The sequence below is a fragment of the Vollenhovia emeryi genome, unplaced genomic scaffold, assembly GCF_000949405.1.
Source record: "Vollenhovia emeryi isolate VEMERY1.0 unplaced genomic scaffold, V.emery_V1.0 DF939130.1, whole genome shotgun sequence".
Taxonomy (NCBI): Eukaryota; Metazoa; Arthropoda; class Insecta; order Hymenoptera; family Formicidae; genus Vollenhovia; species Vollenhovia emeryi.
Genome location: NW_011967236.1, coordinates 2,035,370 through 2,062,359, shown reverse-complemented (window position 1 = coordinate 2,062,359; position 26,990 = coordinate 2,035,370). Strand labels below are relative to the sequence as shown.

At 44.2% G+C, this 26,990-nt stretch overlaps 1 protein-coding gene across 5 annotated transcripts; it reads right to left on the bottom strand.

Moving 5' to 3' along the window:
• Positions 1-452: 452 nt before the first annotated feature.
• Positions 453-25,335, bottom strand: LOC105568332 (protein diaphanous). Of its 5 annotated transcripts, XM_012023929.1 has the most exons (16): positions 22,391-23,858; positions 11,034-11,216; positions 10,235-10,533; positions 10,115-10,135; positions 9,456-9,765; positions 8,814-9,160; positions 8,396-8,681; positions 7,687-8,037; positions 7,413-7,555; positions 7,070-7,337; positions 6,745-6,984; positions 6,414-6,668; positions 6,151-6,315; positions 5,826-6,069; positions 3,361-3,442; positions 453-2,867 (listed from the first exon to the last, which is right to left on the bottom strand). In XM_012023929.1, the coding sequence occupies exons 1-16, from the start codon at positions 22,445-22,447 to the stop codon at positions 2,846-2,848; spliced, it is 3,273 nt and encodes a 1,090-aa protein (XP_011879319.1). In that variant the 5' UTR covers positions 22,448-23,858; the 3' UTR covers positions 453-2,845. The 5 variants fall into 5 exon arrangements, with proteins under 5 accessions (XP_011879319.1, XP_011879317.1, XP_011879315.1 ...); XM_012023927.1 differs by lacking the exons at positions 453-2,867; positions 3,361-3,442; positions 22,391-23,858 and adding exons at positions 24,131-24,210; positions 25,012-25,335 and having other exon boundaries at positions 3,850-6,069; XM_012023925.1 differs by lacking the exons at positions 453-2,867; positions 3,361-3,442 and having other exon boundaries at positions 3,850-6,069; positions 22,391-23,861.
• Between the last annotated feature and the right edge of the window lie 1,655 nt (positions 25,336-26,990).

The window sequence follows — 26,990 nt, the reverse complement described above, 5'->3', positions numbered from 1 at the left end:
TGCGCCGGGGTGGACTTTGACCGCGTCCGCAAGAACCGAGGATCGCGTAGGAATTCAACAATGAAATAAACAGATTCGATTTCTCGCCCGTTCGCGTTCTGTACGCGTATCCTCGCAGATCGTAATCGGTCGCGTTTCACGCGTATTTTATGCAAGTCAGACACAACTGCTCACACCTGTTTCGACTGGATATACCTCAAACATGTTTTGATTAAACGTCATTAAAGGAAAAAAAAGTAAAAGGTACCTCTTTTTATTCCTGGGAAATAAATGGAAATATCTCGCTGCGAGTGGCATTTAGTTAAAGGAGCGTCTTAGGAGCGCAAGGTGTAGGACGATAATGCACAGGATTTCTGCTCTCGCTTAGGATACGTTGAGTCTCCATAAATATCTCGTGAATATTGAGAAAGAGCTAGAACACGCAACAGGCAATAGTAACAGATGCACAGATATCATTTAGATCCGCATGTATTCACAATATAGATACAATTAGTCCTTAACTTAGGTACTTACGTGTATCTAACTCTAGAATATTAATATTATTAATATTAATGAATCATTCGTTCGTTAAAAGATTCGGATCGATAGGCAACGCGATTTACATTTCCGCCGTGGCTTTTTTTTCTACAGACACGTGCGAGCACCTCGGGGAAATATACATACGACTAATATTTTCTCCGTCTCACTCCGTGGAAAATCGCTCGGTACCGAAGCGCGTGCTAGAACGTGCATAAAATATGCGCCTAAGGTGGCCACGTAACGGGCCGCGTTTCGTCGCCGACGCGATAGGGGAACGCCCCGCGCTGCCCGCGCAGAGAACGCGCGCGGTCCGAAAATCGGCCGGCGCGGGGAACGCGGCCGGTATTCTCGCGCGGAGATACTTCCGCGATTTTTGCGCGGCCCCGAGAGAACCGGCTCGTTACGTCGCCTTTCGCTAGACATTTCGAGCGTGCCTGGCATAGCCGCCCCACCGCCGCGCCGCTACCTGTTGGCTAACTTGAATCCCGCGACAGCGAGAGATTTTCCTGTCGTGTCCCTCACGCGTCCGAGATTATTATTATTTACACGACTCTCGCGCGTAACGTCAAAACACTTGGATCGGCCTGCTCGGGGCACCCGAATCCCAGAAAACGATGGTCTTCAACACCGCAAATCCGACGTTCACACATAAAATTATCGGCGATCTCCCGTTGATATCTTACGACTCGCATATTTTCACATTCGGTAATTTTACACGCGATTCTGACCCGTTGACGACGATCGTTATTAATTTGTATGAACGCGATACCAAAATAACGTAGTGTGTAAAAATCACGGATTATCTACTATTGCCAGTTTAACATTGCAAGAAGTTGGATTCGTAGTGCCCACGTCGCCACGTATCCGTTTTCGGAGATTTCCCTCTCTCTCTTTCCCTGAGTTTCTTTCACCGCTGTTGAAAGTATCGACTCGAATGTTGCGAGCTTGTTATCGGGTTCGTTAATTATCACAAAAAACGCGAACGTTGCGTCGAATAAGCCGCTTCCCTTAAGAGTATTATCAGTCCTTTTTGCTCCTAGATTAATTGCAAGGTGACATACTTCCGTTATAAAATGTAAAAACACTGAGAAAAAAGTTGATATGACTATGTTTAAATGGCAGTATTTCTTCACTTTAAATATCTTTTTAAGTTAAACATACGTAATTTATATAATATTTATGTATATATTATTTTTAATTGACAAATATCTGCTTAACAGCCTGTGACCGCTGCATTTAGTTAAAATCAAGAAATAATTTTATATACGTTTTTTTCTCAGTGTACAAGTGCCTTCTTAAAAAAAAGATACAGGTAAAGCCATTATTAAAAATATGCCGCAGAATTATGCGTCAATTTGGTGTACAAATCTCTCTCTATACAGCAAAGTGTTTCGAACGGACACTGTAAATATCCTTATTGAGAATTAAATGAGCAACGGGTGATGTAAACGTCAAGTTATGCACGCTTTGCGGTCGTTTCGTCGGGCCGGCGAGGGAATAATTACGATAAATTCTTTACTATTACCGTCTCTCCATTTCGTAATGTCGAAATAAGCAATAATTACGAATACCCCTGTCGCGTTGTACACCAATGTCTGCGCGTACGAGACATTCTCGCTAAAAACATCGAAAAGGCGCATTATCGCTCGCAGCAACCGAAATATAACTATAATATTTTTACAAATACGTATCTCGTAATGTCGAAATAATTTCGCAATTTGCAGCATCTATGTGCGCACCTACGATTCTCGGAGGTGAAATATATTTACAGCCACGTACATAAATAAATGCGAAGTCCGCCGTCCGATTCACAGAGGCGGCAGTAAAAATGCTTACAGTGCGATGAGAGAGTGCGCCGAACCGCGTCGACGAGTTGCCAATTCGCCACCAGCACCTACCTCTTACGTATTTACAAATGCGTTCGCTGGCGACGAATTCCCTGTCGCGCAATATCGTCCACGCGGAATAAAGTTCTCGCGCTCTCATCCTACCGAGTATCTCAAGCGCAAGTATCGTTCCGCTATGCAAACCCGTTAACTAATATTTGTACAAGTACAAAATACCTACAAATCAAACACTTTACTACGTAAGGAAGACTGTTACTCAGATCGAATTCGCAAAATTCGATCTAGGCCGGAGGACCATGGAATCTCGTTCTTCTTCGGCCTCCTCCCTCTCCCCCTTGGATATTGGTTTACCGTATCGCAGGATGTTCTCGCCGCTCACTATTGTTCCAATATGATGCATGTTACATGCCCCTCATGGGCGGCATGTAAAATCATCACAGCATTGAGTTTAGGACGGAAGTAGGATGTATCCCGGTAGGTTAAGCCGAACTTAAAAGCTCTCTGCAACAACAATGGGTTAAGGTGAGGCGACAGGTGTACACGCGTTCAAGGAGCCTAGTATCAACAAAGGCTAGCAATCAGACAGGAAGTGCGCAGTCAGTTACAGCACTTAACACTTTCAGAAAGGAACTATTTAACTTTGTCGTTATTATCTCTACTATTATTAAAATTACCGCAGACCGTTATTTATTTTTCGCGAACGTGCGAAAAACGATTCATTCGCGCATGTAAGAGACGTATGGATGTAACTAGTGAAATTGAAATTAGATGTTACTATACGATTGTTATGTACTTTCCGGTAAGCGAGCAAATCGTTCGCAAAGCAAGCAAAACTCAAGTTAAATTGGCAGCGCGATCGTTATTTCCGGAAACGTCGAGCGAAATGTTACATATTCCCATTACGTGCGTGTAATACGCAGGTAAGAGATCGGGCGTTCCGTTCGAGCGTGTCTCGTTGACGCATTCCTTTTGCGATTAATATGGTAATACTTACGTCGAAAGTTCCCTCCCTAGTAAGCCAGTTCCGACTAATCCGGTACGCGATCGACTTCTATTCAGTTGCGCCCTCCTTTCCGCTGTAAAATTAAAACAGAATTGAACTCGTTACAATATGCTCTACACTGCTCGAGAGAGATTTGCGCTGTACCGGTGGAACGCATCTCGGAGGAAGTTGCGCGCTTTTTAAGTTGGACGTTCGTTTTCTCGATAATTACCGCACGAAACGGCAACACGGAGCATTATTTTATACATTATTCATACACCGACACTCCAAGAGTACGATTCTTAAAATGGCACAATTTATAACATTGAACATATTGAGGAAATCAATGTGAAGACGTGCGTTTTTATACAAAACAGTCTATGGTACATGTTTTATCAAAAACTTGATTGCTTCGTGTTACACTTACAATCGGAAGCAAAAAAAAAAACATAAATAATCATACTAATAATTTTAATTTTTACGAAAATACATAAATAATCATACTAATAATTTCAATTTTTACGAAGCAATATATTAGAGAAAAAAAGGTAAAAAAATTAACTTTAATATCACATTACAATCATCAGTATTAGAAAAAATTATAAAATTACATATTCATCTACATCTCCTTGAACCTTGCAGTCTAAATACATAAGTAATCGGATCGACATGACAGAAGAGCATCTTGACTTTATCTCTGCTTTTGCGTTCTCGTAATTTCTGCAGTAATCAATAGAATATATTTTCGGGCGTCAAATACGTAAAACTCAAAACTAAATATTACAAATATTCATTCCCGTTTGCTTAAAAAATTTGTCACACTAATTAAATAAAATGGCATGTGAAAATATTTACACGCTATATGAAATGTTGCAAACTTTCAGAGCTCTCGTAGTATCACAAATATCACAATTATCAGTCTTGAGAGTTCGTACGACACGTAAATGTAATTACAGATCCATAGGAAAGTTTTACTTATGTATTGTGTACATCGCATCGAAACTATACTCGAGTCTTGCTAGTCTCGTAATAAATAAATCTCAAAATAGAAAGACGTGAAAGATCACTAATTAACATGACACAGTATAAAATAAATCTTACAATTCTAAATAAATAATTACGCGCAATTATATCACGAAAATATTACCCCTACGTGCACGACATGCTTTTAAGACGAGAACGTCGCTTATTTAATCGAAAAATCAGACGTCTTCTAAAGAACGCATTTAAACACTTTATAGAACAAGTTCTTTCATAACAATAGACATAAAAAGATTTTTTTTTCTTTCCATTTTCAGTCTTGTGTGAATACTAAAGCATATAATTCAATTAGATAGTCTTTACCGGTGTTTGCCAAAACCGCCATTTCTTTTTCCACGCTTTATCCTTTGGTTTTCTGAATTTGTGATTAATGTCTAAATTACTTTCCGGAACGAATTGCTTGTATGCGTTTGCGAGTCCAGAAGTTTCCCCTGACACATTTGAACCTTTTCTTGCAACACGAGACTTTGACTTTATTAAATGCAACGGGCTATTTTCCGACAATAACGTAACTCCACTTATCTCTGCCACTAATGATGATTGCGCTTTAGTTATCTGTTCGCTACTCGAAAACTGAGTGGATATGCTTGAGTTTAAAAAACCTGAATTTCTCAAATACCGTATATTTTGATTCTCGTCGTATCGTGTCAGATTTTCATAATTTTTCGATCTTAAGAGTTTTGTCGGAGTGAACGCCGGTTTGACTACTTCGGTATGAAGACCGTCGATCGATTTTGACATATGTTCATTTACAGAATTCACGTTTGGCGTATTCGCGAGCAGCGGCATGGTGATACTCATACTGGATGAACTTTGCAGTTTACGGCGCTTGGCGACTGTATTGCTTGCACGTATACGTTTGCGATTTGATATGGTGCGGCGTACAATGCTATTTCTTTTACGTATCTTGCTGATTATAACGCGCCTTTGCTTGACTGGACTAAGTATATGCGCTCGATTAATAGAGACGTTTCCACTGACTAACGGGCTCAAGTTCGATGCAGTCTTAACGCATCTAGACTCCAGGTTTCTGAATGTTTTTAACAAAATGTCTCTCTTCGGCGTCTCGTCGAACACCGGCATCGCCGTGTAATACGCGTTATTGCAACGACTGCACAGTTTCTTTTTTTGAAAGAACGTGACTCTAGATGAATACTTTGTCTGCCTAGGCGTCTTTTTGGCTTCGTCTATCAACATTCGCTTGTACGTCTCCTGATTCTCTTCCGGCGTAAAGAAGCTCGTTGCCCGATCCGCCGCACGTAATTCCACAATCCTACTCGGACGCAAGATATCGCGTCGCACAATTTCCGTTGGAGTTAAATTTTCATATTCGTGTTTCATTAGCCTAGTACATTTGTCTAAACCATTACTAAATGCTTGAGGTGCTGGGTCCTTCTTCATCATTTGCCTCCCGATGCACGTCCTATACAACTTACCACCAGCTACGCGGGTTGGTCGCTTGCGCCGTTGGTCCGGTCGACTGAAAGCCGATCCAGTCTGTAGCGCTTCCATCAGACTGTCCATGACACCTTCCTGCGTCTCGTGCGCATTCATATCGACTAACGCGCGTTTACGCGCGGCTCGCGCTGCCTTTTCCACTTCAGCTTTCTCGCGTGCTTCCCTCGCCCGTCTCTGTTTCTCCTCGCCCTCCTTCAGCTTTATTATCTCCCTCTGCGATTGCTACAGTGAGAATACAGAATCGCATTAGATAGCGATTGGATAGATTGCGGCGTAACGTAGTCCGAATTAGCGCTTATTTACCAAGAAATCGTCTTTGAACTTTTTGATATCGCCGAAGAATTCCTCTATAGTGTATTTCTGCTTGTCGAAGGAGAAGAATTCTGAGATGTCTGTATACAAACCGTCCATGTTTTTGAACATATTCTGTAGAACCTCGTAAGATTCCCTAGCTTTCTTGGCAAACGGCTGTAAAGTAACTTCGTTAAGGAAATACCTTTGTCCAATCAACATGGAATTCAGACAATGTCACCAATCGTTATTAACCAAGAATTAGTAAAGGATACTTTCATGACGTCTATAAATAAGTCTTCATCGCACTGCGGAACTTTGGCATTCGTGAGATCCTGCTCGAGATTACGGATATTGGTCTCCATTTGACGTAACGTTCTCTGAACATTCTCTAAAGACACTCGACTGGCGCGGTCTACGTGCGCTAGTTCCTCCACGAAGCTGACACATTCCGGAAACTTTCTCTCTATTATATCCACTAAGTAATGCATAAGCGTTTGTTTGTTATCGACGTCTTTAGTACTGGTCAGCTAAAAAGTAATATAACTCGTGAAACGTGGAGAAAATAAGTAATTCGCGTCACATGTAATATGCTACAAAACGAACCTTTGTAAGAAAACTAATCTCGAATCCGAACGCTTGGCCATTTCTCGAACCGGAATTCATATAGTTTCCAACTAACAATATTAATTCGAGAATCCGCGCGAACTTTTTGCTCCTCTTCACTTCCTCGCATGCCGCTGTAGACGCTACTATGTCAGGTTTTATATCTTGTACCAACTCCTCGTATCGCAGCATAAAGCTTAATGATCTCAATCTGGGTATTAATCTTTTTATCGTAGATATCTGTGACAGTGATGTTTGTAAATTTTATATTCATAATGTGAAATAAGAATGTAGAAATTATAGAAAACAAATCAAGTAAGATTACCGTAACACAGAACTGCTCCGCTTCAGTCAAATCATCGTACTGGTCCTTGTACATCTGTAACTTCGACAATTGGTCTGGCGGTGGTAAATATTGATTTAACCCTTGTAATATATTATCATCAATAACTGGTCCCTCGCATCTAAATAAACATCTTTTCACTTCTACATAAGGCATATGTTTCAACGTCCCACCGAGAAGTATCGATATATTTTGAGCCGCTTTGCTGTCCAAAACTTTGAGATCTTTCACTTTTTTCGTTGGGGCGGATCTACGTATACGAAAAATTAATTAATATCTTGTATGCGCATGACACAAACATGGTTATTATCGAGATGAAATTTACTTATCAACTACATCGTCCATTCTTTTCCCGCTCGGTTTCGACGCAAACTTTTGCGCGAGACCATCCAATATTTCCGGGCTGGCTAATCTATCTTCTTGTACTTTTGTCCAGAATGACTTTTCTGTCAATTTGTGAGGTAAAATCTGAAACGTCGTAAAATTTTACATAGCAAAAAATATGTTATCCAAGAAATAAAACAGTTGATTAATGTCGAAATTAATATTACATTTTCTGTCGACAACACTTTGACCAATTATAAATAGATTACACATACCGCTTTCCAATTCGCTCTTTTCAGTGGACCGTCTACTTCCCACTTCTTTTTCGGTTTCATCCCATGAGGCAAAACTTGTATCGCCGGAGGCGGTGGAGATAACACCCCCATCATCGGTGGCGGTGGAGGACCCATCCCTGGCATAGGTGGTGGAGGAGGTCCTCCTCCCATGCCGGGCATTGGTGGAGGTGGAGGTCCTTTTGAGCCGGGCATAGGCGGCGGAGGTGGACCTGCCATTCCAGGCATCGGTGGTGGAGGTGGGCCACCGCCAGGAAGAGGCGGAGGCGGCGGCGGCGGTGGTCCGCCGCCCATTCCAGGCATAGGTGGTGGAGGTGGACACACATTACTCCTCTATATATTCAAATATAATAATTAAAACGATGGTTTTAAGATTATTTAATTTAAGAGAGTGCATATACAGTACCGGCCAAAATTACATCACCTTTCGATTTTTTTGAGCGTAACTAGTTTTAAAGTGCATGAATGCAAAATTCGAAAATCATGATGTATTTTGTCAAATGTCATCACCCTTCATGTACACACAAGATGCACCTGTTATTAGATGTCTCCTGAATGATTTTAAGCACATTCGATGCACTTTGACGAAAGTTATGCTCAGAAAACTTTAAGATAATATAATTTTGGCCGTCATCTTTAAAAAAAGATTCAATTGGTGTAGACGCATTGTATATAAAATATGTATACTTACGGGACCACCAGGTTTCCCCGTTCCTTGCTCCAGTTCTTTAATTTTGTTTTCCGCGTGCTGAAGCTTCGCTTCGGCTTCTTGCCTACTAGCTATAGCTTCTTCTAACTTTTGCATCACCTCCACCAATCGGCGCTCTTCCTCAGCCCGCGACTTTTCGACTAGTGTGTCGATCAACGGTTGTACGTCAATCTGGAAGCGCTTTGTCGCGCTGAAATCCGGATCACAGCCTGAACGGTGCAACACAATTTGCGATATACACTCCTCGATCAATTTATAATACGCCGGTCTAAAAAAACGAACAATAAGAAAATAATAAGTAAGAGAGAAGAATTCTGGTCATTATGGGTATAAACGAATTTACACATTTTTCATTAACAAAATCGCGATGGTAAAAATTAATGCGATGATATACACTTACCGAACCAGAGCATCATCTCGAATAAATAAAAGATGTTGAAGTATAGATAGAAAGTAGGGCTCGGCGGAAGTATCCATTACCATGTTTTTGACTACTTCAAAGCAATCATTAACATCGTCTAATTCTAAACGTACGTTGTCAAATCTCTGTACAAATTCCTCGTAATCCTCCTCCTTGTGATCATTGAAGATCTTCAAATGTGTTGCCAAATCCTCCGACTCATCTTTCTCTAACATCTCGAGAATGTCGGCCAGACCTACTCGCATTACCTCGTTTCTGAGATGTAAGCGAAAATCAAGGTCTTCCGCGGATGATATTATCGAGTTTATAAGTTGAAGACACACCACCTGCAGCATAAAAATAATGTAAAGACAGATATCTTTTTATACCAAAATGTTTAGACTTTGTATTATAAAAAGTCAGGTAATGAATCGTTAAGGCATATACATACATCAGTAAACAAATCTAAGCTTTTGCTTGATTTACGGTAATTTATACAAATATTGCTTAACGATGCAACAAATTTAAACTGTGCAAATAGAAAAAATAATATTGTTGCAGAAAAGCAAAACATTATTTATGCAATCATTCAAATTGCGCAAATTGGAGAAGAATAGATGATGGAATAAGGACACAACATACCCTTAGATTTTCATTCTTCTTATTCATCAAACCCTGTACGATCGGTAGAAATCTTTCGCGACCTTTGAACTCGCCGTTCATAGTAACCGCGTCCAAAACCTTTTTGTGACTATCGCTGGATATGAGGCACACAGCGCCGAGTAACTTTACTGCCTCGGACATTACGGACGGTTTCGTCGGCTCCAATGATCTGGCCACGATAGTAAGGGCTTCGTGATGGGCCAGCATCTCCTTTATGCCAACGGTATTGTTCATGATGGCCTTTAAACAGCGTATACATTCGTACTGTATCCGCTCGTAACGGTTGTCACTAAGAGAAAACAAATTTTCCGTTAATAAAGAACATGGATCTCGCAATAAATTCTGTCACAAGCAATATGAGTCGCGTAATAAGTTCTGCCATAAGCATCATGCAAAACCGAAGTAATAATTAAGTAAAAATAATGAAGAACGTCTTGCTAATTGAGCGGCGCAAATAAAGTACTCTCTCAAATTAAACTCCTTCGCCGTACATGGAAATAAAATCTTATAAAATTAAACCATTTATCTCGTTACCAACAAAATTTCGTTCATATTAAAATGTAAGCGGTTAAAAAATATCCAACATAATAAATATCGCAAAATGACATTCAAGCGAATAGTACTTTTACATCAATTACCTATCGTAATATATGAAGGCACTGGAATAGAACAATATCAATGTTAGAATAAATTGTGTATTCGAGGATCAACCTAAGCGTTATGGAGCGCTACATTTAAGCGCGTTAGAGTCCACTTACTTTCGGTAACACTCATTGAGAGTGGCCAGAACCTGCTTGAGACCCTTGGTGCCGAACTCCTGTACCCAGCTGAGAGGATTATTAGTGAGCGCGATCCTGAGGGACTCGATGCAGTTGTAGATCTTGTTGACGCTCAAATCGGGCTGCGCCAGGTACTGTATGTAATCCGCCGGTTTGTCGAATTTCGATCGGTTGTCCTGAATGCTGCCCTTGTAGTGCAACACCAGCATCTCCTTCTTCTTCGACTCCGACTGCTGACGCAACGGTTCCTTCTTCTCCTCGGTTAAATTCATGTTGGCCTATGCAGAAAGATAACAACTATAAATCTCCTCTTCCAAGATACATGCAGCCTTAGACAAAATTATAAGGTTGCCTACACGGAGAGAATTTTTTCTCTTAAAATTTCCCCTGAAAATTATGCAATCGTGGAACAACGAGGCATTTTGAACAACTTTCAGAGAGTTCTTTGAAATTTTACTAGCAAAATGTATACTAAGTATAAGTACAAGTAAAATGTATGGTAAAATTTCGGAAAAACTCATAAAACTCTTTGAAATGCCGCGATTACACGATTTTTGGGATAAATTTTAAGAGACAATTCTCTCCGTGTAATAACTTTGTCTAAAACTGTACGCCTCATATTATTCAACAATTGCTCAATATATTTATGCCTCCTACCGACACAAAATGTATACAGCGAAGAGACGAAGAATCGACTCTGCACATGTCAACGAGAAGAAAAGCAAAAAAATACGAATTATAGGAAAATGTAAACCATGTGTTGCGACGCATTACGCACCAGCATCTCCTCGAATCTATCGTTCACCGTCTCCTCGTCCATCCTCTCGATGATGGAACGCTGTTGCTCGAGCTCGTTGATATCGTCGCCGGAGTGCGGCCTGGGCATGGTGTTGCTGCCCGAGTAGCCGCGCGGCCCGCCGCCGCGCACGGATTTTTTCGGCCGGCCGAACCATGTGTCCAACTGCAACAATCATTGCAACGCACGCTTCAGTTCACTAATACATTTAGAAATTAGGCAGCAGCTCGCCGCTTTTAACTTGGCAAGAGGAAAAGCCGTCCCCGGGGAAGACTGTCGCTCTCACTATCATTATACTGATTTTCTAGAGCATTGCATGAGCGATATGTTCGGATCTCTTCACACAGTAACAGACATCCCGCGTCCGGATAATAAGATGAAAACTTCGATACGAAACAAGGTTTATGGAACGTAGAAACTTCGGGGCGCTCATTGAAGATCCACAATTTTTATCTGTGGGAATGAATATCGTATGCGGAATACACGGGGAGAGTCGCGGCGACTGGAGGAATCTGCGCGGGAGCCCATCAGGCTCTCCGCGAGAGTCGCTCTCGGCGACGTTGACACGAATCCGAGTAGTCCGGCCTCGAACTCGCAAATTCGATCGGGCCGCCCCGATAAAACTGCATTCCGCGATACCCGAGACCGACTGTAAATATTTTCCTTTGCGGTAAAACACGAACGAGTTTGCGCTTCGCGACGGTACGACCGTCCGAGCGGCGCGACTCGTGCCTCGCAAGCACGTCGGATTTTTGTCGAGATGACGCGAAATCGCGCTCCGGAGCCGGAGGCGATTTATTCCGTCCGCTTACCGCGAGATAACTGGACACGCGCTTACGCGATACGCAACACATTTGATACGCGTGACGGCGCGTTGCGGAAGAAGCGGCCGCGAAAGGTCTGCCACGTCTCCTCTTCGCCGCCGTTCGATTCGACCACGAAGGCTAATCCGCTCGTCCCCCGAAATCGTGACCCGCGGGCTACGAGCGGGACGTGACACGAAGTGGCACGCACGTGCGAAAATTAATTACCGTCATTGTAGACTCCCCGGCGACCCGAATGCGACGCGGTTAAACACGCGAGCGCAAAATTACAAATGTAAAACTGGGAGCCGTCCGAAGTCGCGAGGCACGAATTAAGAAGAAATAATAACACGACTGAACAACGGCCGCCGTTAGATGATTAGCGGTAAGCGTCAACATTCCTCGCGTCGCGCACGGGAAACTTTTATTGTTGAGGTAATGATAAAGTCGCACGTGGGATTTCGGCGGTACAATTCGCGGCGCAATGTCGCAAAAAGTCCGTTTATTTTTATCATCGGCGAGCCTCCTCGCAAGTAACGGCGCGATTACGATGACATTTAACGATGACGTCGATCGCGCGGGTGCACGAGTGATTTTTCATTTATACAATGGAAAACTAGCACGCAATATCGAGAATGACAGAGCGCCTTCACACAATTAATTGCTGACTAATAGCTATTATGACTATTGCGCAAAAACTTTGAACGCCAGGCGAGAGATGATGACGGGTATTAATGTGTCAAGAGAGAGATTTCCCTCATCAATTTTAATTACTTCTTTCTCTCCTTTTCCTTTGATGCAGCAGGTGAAATGTATCCAAGGTTCGATTGTCGTTTCGAGTTTGTTTGGTAAACGTAGAACGCTTTGTACGTACACGGAGAGAATTTTCTTTTAAAATTTATGACTTATTATATTATAATAAAGAATTGCCAGTAAGGTCGTTTCCACACTTATTCAAATTCTTGATTTCTTGGCTGGCGCCACTAAGCAGCTATTTAATTATTTTTAATTTACCCTGAAAATTATGTGATCGTGGAACAACGCGGCATTTCGAAGAGTTTTATGAGAGTTTTTTTAAACTTTACCATACATTTCACTAGTAATTGTACTAGCAAACTCATAAAGTTCTTCAAAATGCCATGTTGTCCCACATGATTTTCAGGATAAATTTTAAGAAAAAAATTCTCTCCGTGTAAACATCCTTGACTCTGAATTCGAGAGCGACGTACGAGAAGCGCCGATATTTTCGGATTTAACGTCGGTGCAAGAACTTACCCAGTCCGTAATCATTGCGACGTGCTCGCGATGACACTTCGAGGACGATTAATACTCCAGCGAGTGACTCACATCGGACACGCGCACGAGGTCGCGAGTCCGAGCCGCGATTCGAACGGCCGCTGACGGACCTTTATTTTTAGGCGGACCCCACGCGACACTTAATCACGCGTTTTTTTTTCGCAGCTTCTTTTACGACGCCTCGAGGACGACGAGACGAGAACGGGGACCAGGCTTTTCCAGCCTGGGCGAGCTGTCGTTCGCTCTCGCGCGCTCTTCCCTCTCGGGGGAAACACCGGCCGACGTTTCCGCACAGTGGACTACGATCGCGCAGCGCCGCAGCCATGCATTCGCATTAGCGAACGGCGGTATAATTCAGCCGCTCGCGGTGAGACGGAACGATCGAACGCGCGTTTCAGCGACGCACAGGGAAAACGGATGCGTGCCGCGCGTGCACGCACGCAGCTGATACGTCGCTCGGCCGAGCAGAATTAACGTGGGCAGAGCGGCCGCTCGATAACCGATTGTCGTGACAGATGAAACTGCCAACGTTAGATTGATGAACCTCGAGAGAGAGAAGAGTCCCGGGGGGTTCGGAGAAGTCCTCCTCGTTCTACCGAAAAAAATTAAACCGGGCACGTTAATGACGTATAAAAACCATAGGGCCAGTTTTTCCAATCCCTTGGTAAGCTACCTGGTTAAATGATATGCTAATCTTTGTCTAATTTGAAGGAAAAACAAAGACATACGTATGATTTAACTATTAGTTAACTTAGGACCAGTTTCACAAACATCGGTTAACTGCTGACTAGGGTTCAGTCGCCTCCCTATCCTTTTCCATCTTATTATTTAAGAAGAGACAGAGAATCAATTAACCTTCGGTTAGCAGTTAATCGATGTTTGTGAAACTAGCCCTTACCAAGGCCCAGTTTTCTGGTTAACTGATAGCCAGAGGTTAGTCGGCTCACCATCTTGTTTTGCATTATTATCTAAGAAGAGATAGAGTATCGACTAACTTCTGGTTAACAATTAACCAGAAAATGAAAGGTTCCAAGATGTTGGAGCAACCGGTCCATTGTACGTCTTATAATAATACAATAATAATCAGTAACACGAATGAATCGTTAAGATATATTCACAAACGAGCAGAGATACCCGCGGAGAAAGACGCTTTATCGCGGCGGCGACGACGACGACGACGACGACCGCAGAATTCGCGATTAATCTCAGGCGTCCAACACTGTTCGCCAAACGACAATCGCCGTCGTTTCTTTATCTTACGAGGAATTCACACGATAATGTATTTCCCACGTAACACGTCACTCGTTATCGCGCGCGCACTCGCGGATTATCGGGGGAATTCGAGCGGGGGGGAAGGAAGGAGCCTTCTCTCCAGCGAGAACCGCACTTCGAGAGCAACGGCAACAAACTGACGGGCGATTATCGCCGGTCCACGGCGCTCGAACGCACCCGTCCCTTCCCCGATCGCTCCGATCTTAACCCGTGAGTTAGCGCTATGAGTTAGCGCTCGGACGAGATCATTTGCTAAATTATTGCCTGACGTTCGGCACCGGTAATGGCGAGAATCACGAAAAGTGATAAGGCAAACTGGCCACGTGATACTTCCTCGTACTGCGGGTGGAGCGTGGTACACGCAACCATCTCACTTTCTTCATTAATTAGCGTATAATTCGTATGTTGGCTTCCGTGTAATTATATAAAATTTCAATCTAATCTAATTCCCTCCCTCCCCCGAGACAAACCTCGCAAGGGATACGGCTATTATCCGCAAACATTCGTTTCATTTGTAATTAATATCAATTATCATTAGCCTCTAACGATACTTATTAAGCGTGCGAATAAAATCTTATTTTTCACTCAACTCGAAGTAAACGTTTTTGTTCAAGCAATTGTTTTTTTTTTTCAATCGTTTTCGTAGATTCTCGCACAATTATTGCGTTAAAGAGAGAATTATCTTTGATACGAGTACAGTGACACATTCGCGATTAAATCTAACGCGACGAAACGATTCGTGATGCGAAATTACCGCAATTGTAGAAAGTTCGCTCGCTAATCCGGACGACAAACTTCTTTGATCCTTCGCAAAAGATTACCGTCACAGCTCGTGCCTTCGCACTCGTGACGCATTCTACGTTTCCGCGGAAACCTGAAGAATGTCCCAAGTTTCACAAATTTTCCTCCGCCTACCGATCCCTGGGCCAAGTTGCGGTCAATTTTTCTTACGAAATATTTGACTTGAATTCATTGTTACTTTTTAAATTGTTCAATATTCAACAGTAAATGTAAAGACTAAAGAATGAACAAAAATAAAATTTCTCTTTAAAATAAAATAAAAAGTGACTTTCTATTTGCGCTTCTAAGACTTAAACTGAAGTGAACATTACTGACTTTGTAATTAGCTGTTACCCGAAAACATTCCATACGCATAGAGTGAGGTGGCCAAATGCGGACCAAAAATTTGGCGAGTCGCTTATCAGCTCATCAAATTGTTGATCCGCATTTGGTATCTGATCCGAATTTGATCACCTTATTCTACTTTGCGCTGGAAAAGGATCAACATTAAATCCCGTGGAAGCCCGTGGATAAGAAAGCACAAAAAAAGTAAATTTTTCAATTTCGCAAAACCCCGAATCCCAGTGCGTCCAACCGCGATCGTGCGGTCGCGAGGACCAAGGGATCCGGGGAAAAGAAAAAGGGGACGAAGGAAGAATCCAAACAATTTGTCGTGTGCCGAATTTCGGCATCGCGATTTCGTAATAGCCGATCGATGACTCGTTATCCCGGCGTTGTTCCGCGTCGCTCGCGCGTGAAGGTGCGCCCACCAGGCACGCGAATATACAAGCCCCGGTACAGTTAGGCCGTAACGTAAGATTAACATAACGGCACCGTCGTGGAATTAAAGAAACCAAAAGGAGAGAAGATCGCGGCGCGTCCCGGCGCGTACACACTTCACGGTACGCCCGTATCGCGGAACCGTGTCTTCTCTCCACGCTGACCGGCTTATCAGCGAACAGGTCCGAGATTCGCAAGAGATTCGTGTGCCAGTTTCGAGAGCCTCCTTTCCGCGGGCGTGCATAGCGCTCGATGTCGGCCAGCGCGTGCAAATTGCGCGTGCCGAAGGGGATTAGGATTAGCATCGTAATATCTCGCGTCCGTCCACTCGCGTGCAATTCCCCCTGTCGTTAATACGCGAGGCACGTGAACGATATCGTGTCGTTGCATTAATACCTCAATCAAGACGATATTTCTGTTTTTTTTTTCTACGGATAACGCAAGCCTCCAATTATGTCACTCGCTCCTGCATTCTCTCCGCTTTGCATTATTGTTGCGATTGACGTGACGCGTCGAGGCACCGAGGTCTTGATTTCTACAGTTTGGTTTCTCTTGTATTCAAATTGGCGCGGCGGGGTGATGGGTTCGCCGCGTCGAACAGCGACAGTTCTATCGACGGAAGAGAGATCGCCTCTTTAGACATAACTTGTGCACAAGAAACTTTCTCCTTTATTTCCTCGGCTCCTGACGTTATAATTCCAGACGGTAGACGGTTATTCTTGCGCCGGCTGACGTCATGCCGCCAATAAGAAGATACCCACCCGTCCCTTGATACGACTGCGTCTTTCAGCTTTCCTGTTTTGACAGCACACACTCCGTACTCGGGGAAAATTAACTCACGCGGGATATCGTCTTGCCACAATATTTTCACCCGCGAGGCAGGACGCCACGCTTCGGCCTCGCGACTCCGTTTGCCCCCAAAATAATCCCGTCCCGACGTTGAAAAGAAATTAATGCGAAACTCGAGGGGATTATTATCCGCTGATTATATTATCGTCCTCGCCTCTCTACGTATTAGACTCCGCTTTCAAATTATTCAATAGTCTGCCCACACACTTGCCGCCTCCTTTCACGCCGATCATGTGGTTGACCCCGACCAAAAGGATAGATCGCCGTCGTGAATCATGCGGGATCCTTGCGTATCGCGGAATGTGCCCGACCGACTACGTCACGGCTCCGAATAGACGAGGTTCCGACAAGTTCGATGGGAAAAAAAAACGCCACCTCGTCCGACGTACTGTTCAAACATTTTAACGAACAGCGCGGCTGTTACGCGCGAGAGACTTGCGCCTTTAAAGGATCATTTTGTCGGCGTAGCCTCCAATAGGGTGAATATTTTACTGCATGGCAGTTTTTCACTGCAAAAATTTTAGAGGTCGGTTGAGTACCGCTTTTTCACTGTTAATTAAAAGTTACATCAGATCGTGGATACACTCTACGTAAAAGTTACAGCGATAACATTCTATTGGTTTCAAGTAGATTTAACGCTTCGTGTTTGTTAGTGCCTGGTGTTCCCGATTGGTCCAAGTTCTAGTTTCGAGAAATGTGCAGTCAATCAACTTGCAGCTTTTATGGAATAGCCGCAAGTCGATTGGCTACACGTTTCCCGAAACTAGAACTTGCGCCCAATTCTAGCATCGTGGACACAGACCTCTATGACTTCAGGCAATTTAGAGAAATCTGTGCCAGCTGCTTATTTTAGGGATTGATGTTCAGCGGTTATTATCGACATTGACATATAACTTCCGTCTCTCAACGCGTCGATCGATATACATGTTTCCTCGATTTCCCCTGTGGACCGTAATCACGCTCGGTCACGCTAAACTTGACACGGATTCGACAAGAAACGTCCTCAGACGCGTACACGCGTATTCCATAGATGGGCTGCAATGCTGGATACAAAAAAAAAGCCAGGCTGCCTTTTTCATCCCGCGAGCCTTGGCGTTAAGGACCGTCCCCGTCTTCCGCGCGTTTACACCACGAATGCTCCGAACAGCGAGCGCTCCGATCAACAGTATCGGCTAACCACGTATACTCTCGCATAATTAGAGATCCGGCTTCGCGCTGCGGTGTTTATATCGCGTTACACACAGACGCGGCGTGTATCTTATGATAAACATGGGACGCGCACGCATCACAATGTAATTGCCGTGAGAGAAAGACAGGCGCCGTCGTAAATGGCGTACAGAGAACCCCGAGTTGCACACCGAAGTGACGCTTGGTGAAATGAAAGAGTGAAAAAAAAAGAGAAAGAGGAAGGAACCTTACTCCCTCAAAGTTAACCCTTTGAGGCATGGTGGTAACTCACGTTGCCACGTCAACTTCTTTACTTTTCGGCCATTTAATTTCTGGTTAACGCATTTACACTGATCTCAGATGTAAGATCTCGGATCGACTTTAAGAGGAGTAGCAACCGCGCGAGTTTTGCAAATTTTGTCTCGGTACGCTCAAAATGCTGCCGCCGCTGCATTTCGGCGTCGCGTTACGTAACGCTCCATATATGCGGGCGTAAACGGCCACCTGTTCGAACGGCGCAGCCGCTGATGACCGGCGCTTACGTCGCGCGCGCGATAAAGGGCCTAGGCAGAAAGACTGCCGTAATCGTTTCCGTCGCAAGGTTGGTGTTACATTTATTATCGTACGCCGAATTTTTCAAGTGTAAAAGAAATTTTTAGACGACATTAGCCTGGCAGATGATTTATTTGTTTGATTCCGACGTTTCGACCATACGGGTTGTGGTCCTTTTCAAGGAATTTGATAATCTACAAGTTTTTTAGATGACATTGCAACTTAAAAATGTATCGCTTACAACATGAAATATATATATATGTATATATATATATCACTTGGCTCGTGATCCGATTGATTTCATGTTGTAAGCGATACATTTTTAAGTTGCAATGTCCTCTAACAAACTTGTAGATTATCAAATTCCTTGAAAAGGACCATCAACCCGTATGGTCGAAACGTCGGAATCAAACAAATAAACCATCTATCAGCCTGATGTCGTCTAACAATTCTTTTTCCTGTTAATTAACTACTGGCGATTCACATCCTTTCGTTGTTTTTCAAGTGTGTTGATTGCCCGCGGGATAGAAAAGTTACCGAATAGCTAGAGATTTTCTAGCTTGCAGCCAATCGGCCTGTGTCCACGACGCTAGAACTTGGTCCAGGTTCTAGTTCCGAGAAATGTGTAGTCAATCAACTTGCAGCTACTCTGTAAAAGCGAAACTAGAACTTGGACCAAGTCCTAGCATCGTGGACATAGGCTTTAATAGTACCTTAAGACGGAAGTCGTTGGCGAAAGTCAACGCACAAGGAATTATCGTAGACGTATGTCGCATCCATCGCATCCATCGCGAGGCGACACACGTCTGCGACAATTCTTTGACTTCTGACACCGACTTACGTCTTACGACGGAGTCGTAAACGGTCACGACGGTCTTTCTGCTCAGGCCCTAAGAGGGACCCTCTCGACGGACTACTTTGCGCGTTAATACGTTCGACGGCGTTAATCGGCGGTTTCAATCGCGCCCGATTAACACCGGAAGAAAAGACGCGAGCGGCCGCGGGTGATCTCACACTCGCGCGAGGCGATCGGGCGATGACGCCACCGATCCGCGCGGCCTTCTGCCGCGCGAGAGGGAGAGAGACCGAAACGGTGTCACGCGAAATTCCTACGGGCATGCACACGGAGGCCGAACGCGATATTCTTCCTTTTTCTCTCTCTCTTTCTCTTTTTTCTTCTTCGACCTACGCGCCCGGGATGATCCCCGGCGGCCGAGAGGTGCGCCTTTGTCTCCGCGAGACAGACGCATACCGGTTTAGCACCTCCGCATCTGTTTTTCCACGCACGCTTAACGCTGAAGCCTGACGTACAATGTGCTCTTTGCACTGCAGAAACATTCCGTCTTGTAGCCAATAGATACGTTTAACGTATTTGTGCGCGTTGATAAATTATGCATTGCGCGATCGTGCGTTGTCGATAAATTTTCCAAACTTTTCGATTTGCTTGTACAAAATAGAATGTTTCTAGACGGAAAAAGTACATTGTAGATCAGGCTTTCGTGCAGCCGTCAGATCTCGAAGCGTGCCTGCGTCCGTGTGATAAGCGCGGAGCTGGAGTCATGCGTATGTGTACGCGTAATCAGAGAAAAAAAGAGAGAATTAGATATCCCGGTTTTATTTTCACGTGGTGTCCTCGTCAAACAAGACCTTTTCATCAACAAGAATTTCAATAGCACGCGAATTGTAATGGAAAAAAGGTGAATAGAAATCACCGTGCAGCGGCAACCGCCGTAAAATACACGGTATTGAACAAAAGGGTAAAATATTTTAAAAGGATTTGCCCAAAAACAAGTCGAAAAATCTTAATAAACAATGGTCTGTAAAGGAGCCGTGTTGAATATATGCAATAATATGATAACTTCAGGGTTGTGTAGTGTCTCGTTAAAAAGTTAAAAGTTAAGTTAAAAAGTTAAATAATTTTAACTTAACACTTAGTTACATTATCGCCTGTTAACTTTTAACTGAATTACATGATTTACAAAGAAAATTCTCTCCGTATGCAAATGCTTCTTCATTGAGCAATGACCAACCCCGATAATCATAGCAATGAGTTGACTCGTTTAAAATAAAAAATAAAGATAATAAGAATAAAAATTTTAATGAGTAAAAAAATTGTAATACTTTAAAAACGATTTAGTTGCGGACCCATTAAACTTTTTGACTTGTTTTTGGACGATATCCCTTCAAAAAAAATTGTCCTCTTTTTTTTTCAGCACCCTGTATCTCGCGTGTCGCTCACGAGAGTCGCTACGTAAAATTAGAGACGTGCGACACGACGCGGTTCAATTTGTAGAAAGCGTTAATTGTATCGAGAACGTGGAAAAATTTTATCAGCGGTTTGCGCGGCGAAAATTAGTTCGGAAAAATTTGCAATTTGCTTCGCGCACACCGTATAAGCTGTAAACGTCCGACTGTTGCATCAACCGTTGTCACTATTCACTGAGCACTAAACGCTGCGTAACTACCACGTATCGAAAAGTGCAGTTACCCGGTTTTTGCACCCAGCGGCTTTCAACGTGAAGCCAAACGCGCGCGAAAAGAGCGCATTGTCAAAGGCCAGTTCTAAGAGCGACGTTAACAATAAAATTAATAGTCCTAATCGCGGCGTGAAGTCGCGAATTCACGCACGACGGTCTTTACACGCTGGCTCGATGTGTGAATTGCAAGCTAACTCGGCTCGAATTTTGTGCTGCATCTAAGGTCGACTATATTGCGCGCAAACGGACGTGCGTTGTGCGTGTCATCGAGAACGTATATCGTTTATCTTTACCGAGGATTGCGTTAAACCACGAAGCAGCGGTTCCCAACCTTCTACACGGAGAAAATTTTCGCTTAAAATTTATCCTAAAGATCATGTAATTACTGACAACGTGACATTTTGAAGAATTGTATGAGTTTTTTGAAATTTTTAAGTAAAATGTAAGATAAAATTTCAAGAAAACTCCTAAAATTCTTCAAAATGCCACGCTGTCCCGCAATTACATTATCTTTAGGATAAATTTTAAGGGAAAATTCTCCCCGTGTATCGCTCAATTGTTTTGCGCGAGTGAAATTCGCAGAGCACCGATTTTAGCGATGACGCAATACATTGCTCCTAATTAATTACGTGCAATTTAGACAACGAGCGAGCGCGCAACTCGTTTTCCGAGCTCGTAACTTTTCCGAAAGATAACGCGGGAGCAGGTGTTCCGTCTCGCGCGGAGCGCAAATTTGACAAACGCTGCGAGCGGAGTAATAGGTTCCGCGATAGCGGCGAATTATCGGATTTTAAATCGAGCAAGAATGTCCGCTTATCAACGGGAAAAGATTACAATGACGCGTACGCGCGCGAAACACTGGACGTTTCGGGCGAAAATAAGAGCGGCTGTGGGGATGGATGTGAAGATTAAAAGTAGGCCGGCTCGCGTAAATGGCCGTGCTTTGAAACGTTTTCACCGCGACGCTACAAATGGCGACAAATACGATAACACAACAGGAAACTCGGCGGGTGCCCACGTATGGCGGGTATCGCCGCGGAATTCCTATGCTGCAGGTTTTATAGTGTTACGTGAAAAGTTTCACGCGCGCCATTTCCCATTTTTCCTCCCTTTCTCTCTCAATAATAGCCGTCATCTAGAAATAAATAACGAAAAGTATCTTATCGTCGCGATACGACGCGACGATAGGCACATGACTCATCTCCCTATTCTCGAATTCAAATATCTACGTGTCTACGCGGATATTTTTACGCGGCTCTCCCGAGGGCGAAAAATAAAATGCACATAGTTTACGAACTTCTCTCGTTTTATCGAAAACTGGTTCCCGAAAGAGAGGAGTAGAGATCCAAAAAGCCGTCCCTACCTTGATGCCGGCCTCGGCCTTCTGATACCAACTCTTTCTTCTTTGGATGCCAGACATTCTTTTACTTTTTTTTCTCCAAGCCGATCTTTCGGGACTGGCTTATGTTTGTAATGTTATCGACGCGCGCACTTCGTTTTACGTGCTGGAACGTGTGTTGCCGCGGCCCGAAATCGACGCGAGAAACGACGTATGGCAATCGACGGACCGATATCCGCGATAATGCGAAACGCGGGAAAAAATCGAGTGTCAATAGGTGTTCGTGCCTCGACGGTATTGAAACCGCGACTGTCGTACGTAGGCAAATGGTAGAGCATTGATACCGACGTTGCGAAACGCGCAGAGATAAGAATAGTGGGAAGGTACAAATACAGCTATTCCAATACTGCAATTCGAGTTCGAGGCGATGACACGAGGCGATCAAGTATACGGAATCCTCGTGGAACGATCTGAGCACGCCGTCGCGTGCAACGGGAATAATTTAATCGCGTCGTCGAGACGGAATTTGATGCGGTTAAATTTCCGAATTGTTTCTCCATCGATTTACCTTCGATTTTGAGTCACGATCAACCCCGGAGTTAAATGCTCCGAATGAAATATTGCCGCGGCGAGCTGCTGTGCAAACAAATTCGAATCTATCTAAATTACGCTACGCGACAGCTCCCTCTTAGGGAATCTGTATCTCTCCGTTCAATTTCAATTTACAATACTAATTTATGGTAGAGGAAAGTTACATATTTTTATATAAAGTTATATAACTTTATATAAAATTTTATATAAAGTTATATAACTAATTTATGGTAGAGGAAAGTATCCCTTATTCAGGGTGTCCACTGTCCAGCACACTCAATGAAAACAATTCCCTGACTTTTTCAGGTTTTTCAGGAGCCGGAATTAATTTTGTATGGTAAATCAAGTAAATGCTAAATGACGATGTCCTTGAAATATGTTTCTCGGGAAGCAAGTTTGGAATTTACAAAGGTAAAAAATTTAAATTGAAGCAATTATATCATCTATATGTAATACATTGTGTAATAGGAACGAACGTATCATTACAAACCATGCAGACCATTTGTGATGATCGTAATATGATGCTTTCGTTTTGCTTAACTGCATTTTGTTTGCAACTTACTAGATAGTAACTTATTTAGATAGTACTGTTCAGTAATTGATCTTTTTTTTTAATAGTTTTGTCTCAGTTGAACACATTGAAATAAGATAACACGACGATGAAAATATAAATTGCCGACCACGCTTATAAATAAATTGATGTTTAGCAAAACAGAAAACCTTAGTGTACTGAGAGCCACAGAAAAGTTTACTTTCTAAAAACTTTAAATTATTCAGAAAAATGTGAAACGATGTAAGAAATCCAGATAAATCGTAAAATTTCCTGACTCTTCCCTGACATTTTCAGATTTCCCTGACCACTGGACACCCTGCTTATTATGAGATAGGCTTCAATTATGAGACAGTAGGTTTACAACGTCTGAATTCAATTGCAAATCTTCTTTCGCAACGATTGCGCGACCCAACAGTGAATTTACAATTAAACAAATTTCATGACAAAACCACTAAATGACGTTTATTAATTTAGTAGACCCTGCTATCTCATATTAGAGGACTTTCCTCTACTATCTTCTAAGCTTTCCAGCTTACAGCGTTGCAGTTGATTCCTTCCTCTAAAATTTTGATCGGTAACCCTTTTAAATGCACGTGTTAGAATTTCATTATTGTACTCACAAAGCCAGCGGGCTTGTCCCTTCTGTTTGCCATGATCCTGTCTTCCAGATTTGTTACCTCGCTCGATACATCTCTCTATCCTGAAACAGAATTGCAAAGTGATTATTTACGCAATGGACGTGCTTTCCGCGTGTGAACAAAACCAGATTTAAATTCGAATCGTATATGTTCTTAAAGCGTTTGACGCGTAAAAATTACAAACTTGTATACTCCATCCTAGATACTTAAGACTTAACATAACAGGTGGATCATAGGATATTGCTCCTTTTATCAAAGGTATATAAAGATATGTGGCTCGCGAACGTTATCGTTGCGCAAACACGCCGTTAGTCACAAGTTAGTTAGCGAAGAAAGTACAACAGCATCTCCGTTACAAAATACAAAAACATGGGACGCATATCCCAAGTGCGTTCTAACTTCCTCTTTCTAATGAAAATCCCTCGAGTAATCTCGCCAGCAATGATACGTGAAATAATAAGCGAGCCGTTTTGCACGAATAAATTTCGGCAGTGCGCGAATTTTATCAACCTGGAAATGCCAGGATTACGTGCGCACGTACTGTAGGGCGAGCCACGCGCGAGGCGCGTCCAGCGAGAGGAAGGTTAGTTTGGAAATACGGTTTCTACGTAATAATGTCACGGACCGTGTCAATGTTGACAAGCGGCTTCGGAGCGAGAAAAACTCGGCCTTGGGGCCGAGAACGCGATTGGATCTGCTCGCCGCGGCCGGACGGGGGCCGCGATTTGTCAAATGAAGCAACGCTTCCGTTAAGGTTATTTCCCGATCGCGGTGTAGCCGCATGTCCGCTTCCGATCGAGGCGGCGATCTCGCGGCGGAGCCGCGAGGATCGCCCGCCCGGGTCGCGAGTCGCGTCGTCTTACCTCAACTCAACGGCACGGAATCGCGTGCCTTTACGTCGGAATCACCCTCTGCCCGACCTGTCCAGCGTCGTCGGTCGCTCTCTTCTCTGTCTCTCTCGCTCTCGCGCTCTCTGTCCAGCGAAAGGGCGGCGAATTTCGACGAGGTTGACGCCGCGGCCGCGTTTCAACGCCGCGTCGCGGGCGACACACGCGGCGCCGAGACACTCGACGCGAATTCCGAGCGGCCCTTTCTAAACGCGGCGGCCCCGTGAAAAGTGTCCGTTACACCGCACGCCGTGTACTTGTTGCGACGATTCCGAATCGCGCGACCGACGCAACGTGCGCGAGCGCAAAGCCAGTGGCGGGCACGCACGGCTGCCAACCGTCGAAGAGCGAAATCAAAGTGGCGGAGGGCACGCGATCGGGCTTTCTCCGGAGGAGCCCCGATTATCGATACAATTATCGAGTTACGAATCTGTTCGTTGTCCGTTAATTCGTGAAATCACTCTAGATACATTAAATCGCGTAAGTCCACCCTTACGTTTGTCGTACAAGTTTTTCAAGCGCGTTGGCTAAAAGCTAAACAATTTCTAGGTACTCGAGAACTTTCCTATCCCGCGGCCAATCACACGCTTGGAAAAATTTGTACGACAAATGTAATACCAGCCTAAGCTTGTTCTATAATGCATCGGGACGTAGTTGAGGTTACAAAAACTCTCGGACGTGAGAAACGATCCACTCGAGTGAAAGTCGGACGACGCAGACTCTACGCTAAATTTTATCAAAACTCCGGCCTGCCAGAAGTTCAATCGTACCTTGTAAAGGAAAATCTCAAAGCAGGAATGTTGGAAAAATAAGCGGGAAGTCTCTTTGCAAGCAGCTTTTAGCAAAGATCCTAGCAGAGCTTCACGTCAGCATCTGTCATCGACGCCTTGGGATTTTGGAGGAAGGATCTCTGGAAAGGTTGCCGGTTGCATTCTTCGTGCGACGTGACGCATCATTATCTACTGGCGATCGCTCTCGAAGTCTCAATAGCGATGCACGCTGTGCTTCCAGAAGAATCCACGGTCACCGGTGGAGAGGGGACGCCTCCAGGTTAGCAGAGGCGTTCAGCCAATCCGAGTGCGAAGCCCGCCGTATCCGCGTCAACGGCCTCCGCTGCCGACCGCTGCAGTCCGCTGCCATCCGTCGCCGTCCGTCGCCTGGAAGCACTGGTCGCGCGCGCGACTTGCTCGCTCCTTATATACCCCGGCTCCACCACCGGCTCCCCACCACCAGTCCTCCAGCCAATGCCGCGGCGCGCCGCTTGCGCCGAGCGCCGATTGGTCGGCGCTCCCTTGCTCGCCGGGTGTATATCCCGGCTCCCCACCACCTGCCCTCCAGCCAATGCCGTGGCGCGGCGGCGGCGAGCGGCGATTGGTCGGCGCTTGCAACACGCTAGGCTATATAAGAGCGGCGCCCGGGCGGCTCCGCCGCAGACGGCAGAGGATGCCCGGCCGAGCAGGATCACTGGAAGCAGCTTGCGGTTCTCCTTGGATGGACGCTTCGTTCGGTCCCCCTTCCGCTGGGATCGAGGTTCGCTGGACTGGCTCCTGCCCTCTGGACACGGCGGAGCTTGGCTAGGGCAACCAGCACTAGCCAATCAACGTCTCGGATGTGGATTGGCTAGTGCTGGTTTTCCTAGTCAAGTTTCTCCGCGCGGCAACGTTACCGCGTCCAGTGGGCAGAAGCCAATACGAGCTATGAGATAAAATTGAAGAATTATTCTTTCTCCAATATTATGAAGGCCTGTTAAACAATGCGTCGAATATCGGGACGCAGCCGATGGTCCAATGGGAAAATTTCTTTTGTCCGAATGATCGATTCTACTCAACTCCAGTTTTTTATGAACTCTCATTCCGCGAAACGTTCGCGGACAAGAAGCGACATGTAATTTCGCGTCCTCTGGTAAAAACTGATATTTGTAGACTGCATATAATACAAAATCTAATTCGAATTTC

Coding starts and splice junctions, on each gene's coding strand:
- LOC105568332 (XM_012023925.1), bottom strand. CDS start 22,447: ATGTCTGGCATCCAAAGAAGAAAGAGTTGGTATCAGAAGGCCGAGGCC. Junction 11,217..22,390: donor AGGCCGAGGCCGGCATCAAG/GTAGGGACGGCT, acceptor TGATTGTTGCAG/TTGGACACATGGTTCGGCCG. Junction 6,316..6,413: donor TATTTATAGACGTCATGAAA/GTATCCTTTACT, acceptor GTTACTTTACAG/CCGTTTGCCAAGAAAGCTAG.